Raw genomic sequence first — 1793 nt, 5'->3', positions numbered from 1 at the left:
ACCACAATCTTTTTATAGCGTTCCTAATATATGCATTAAAAACACATGTAACTACATTATTTCAATGCCCCGATTTATCCTATTTGTTGTGATTTTCTAATGTATATTTATGTTGGCGTTATAAAAATGTATTCGATATTTTTCTATTTGAAATAATGCAACCGTTTTACACAAGATTCAAATTCGACCGAGAAAAGACCTGGACTTCCCACATACACACGCACGGCACTCTATGTGGTCTTGTGAAAATACTGAAACACTGAATAGCCCTTAATGGGAAATTAGTCCATGACTGGTAAATGCCTATCAGCGGCTCGGTAAAGTCAGTGCAAGGTCTGTGTGTGGCTGCCCACAAGGAGCTGACCAATTGGTCATGGTGCTGAAACTTTTGTTAGCAATCAGTGGCTAAGTGCAGTTGCACTGTGGGAAAAACGGGGCCGTGAAGAGAAGCCAACAGTTTTTTTCTGTGAGAAGGGATCCGCCTCAAATTTGGACCATGTCAATTCCTGCTAATTTGTAGATTAGGGAAACGGTGCAAAATGTCAGCAGTCAGTGCTTGTGCTAAATAGGGCATCAAATTGGCGAGACTGATTCCCGAGTGTTGTAGTGCTTCCAACCTCTGAGAGCCTATCCACCCCCTGGATTGGCTAAGCAGTACTAGAATAAGCGTGAAAGAACTGAAACCCCTGGAGATCTACGACCAAAGAAACAGTGGAAAGAGGCAAGAGACCTACCTGGGAAATAGGAAGATCTGATGAAAGGGTGGAATGATCCGTCAAAATACGGGAACGGGAAAGCCTTTGGGTGAATGCTGTGAAACAAAGGAAGGGAGGACTCTGTAAATAAAAGGAGAAGCAGGTTAAGGCACAAGAAACACAAAATGACGATTGCACTCAGATCACTTGTACACGTATTTAATAGATCTTAAACAACTCTGCTAGAACGCTAACATGTTTTGATAATGCGTACACTAATTGTAAGTACATGACTTCGTGGACATCTTACCGTTTCTCGTAGATGGCGCCAGTATGGCATTAACTCCAAACTTCAGGTAATTGGGATTGTTATTCGTGGAGAGTGATGTCTGTGTAGAGCATGTTCCTCGTGACACGGTGGTGGAGGTGATGACGTGCTCAGCTGACGCTGTGTTTAGCGTGGTGGCTCCTGTGGTTGGCGGAGACATGCTTGGCGAATGGACAGTCCGGTGGAGATAGCTGGCAGGCCGGCTGACCCTTAGTAGATCTTCTACTAAAAAGCTGGAATGGCTGCCAAACGCAGATTGCAAAGACTGAGGCAGTGTCAGAGTTGGTGCTGGCCGCAGGAGGCTTGGATACATCGCCGAAGGCGCAATAACATTGGGGAACATCATTGCACCTTCCGGGGTAGTCAAAGTCCGTAATAAACCTTTTAAAAAATGTATTTAAATATGTTTCTTCGGTTAGGATCCAACTGGAAACGAGTTCTGTACTGGCCCTTCCTACTGGATGAAGGGTTTTATAGTGGACTGCTTAGCTAAGCCCTTTCAAAAGTGACAGCTCGAACAATAAGGTTCAGCAAAGTTCTCCACATGAGTTTCTTTCAGCCCCGGATCTGTGCTCTCTGATTGGTCTAAGGGTGCAATTTATGATTGGATTAGACTTCATAAGCAAGCAATAGACAATGTCCCTTTAACAAAGACGGCGTAGTCATCAATTTTGCATATTGACCGCCTCTTTGGAATACGTCGCTGTAAAGAATCTCAGCGGGGTTTTGTTTGGACGCAGCTCATACAGGGTCATTAAAAGCCTATTTTA

The 1793-nt window shown here is 43.9% G+C and overlaps 1 protein-coding gene across 1 annotated transcript in view; it reads right to left on the bottom strand.

The window, feature by feature from the left end:
- Positions 1–1369, bottom strand: part of dbx1b (developing brain homeobox 1b) — a 2907-nt gene extending 1538 nt beyond the window's left edge. The window contains exons 1-2 of the mRNA XM_041218130.1: positions 1006–1369; positions 735–836 (exon numbers count right to left, since the gene is read on the bottom strand). Coding sequence (XP_041074064.1) covers positions 735–836; positions 1006–1369 — 466 coding nt within the window. The remainder of the gene's footprint in view (positions 1–734; positions 837–1005) is intronic.
- Positions 1370–1793: the final 424 nt, after the last annotated feature.

This window comes from Polyodon spathula, chromosome 19 (genome assembly GCF_017654505.1).
Source record: "Polyodon spathula isolate WHYD16114869_AA chromosome 19, ASM1765450v1, whole genome shotgun sequence".
Lineage (NCBI taxonomy): Eukaryota > Metazoa > Chordata > Actinopteri > Acipenseriformes > Polyodontidae > Polyodon > Polyodon spathula.
The sequence above is the reverse complement of the archived record's forward strand: the minus strand, read 5'-3'. Positions and strand labels throughout refer to the sequence as shown.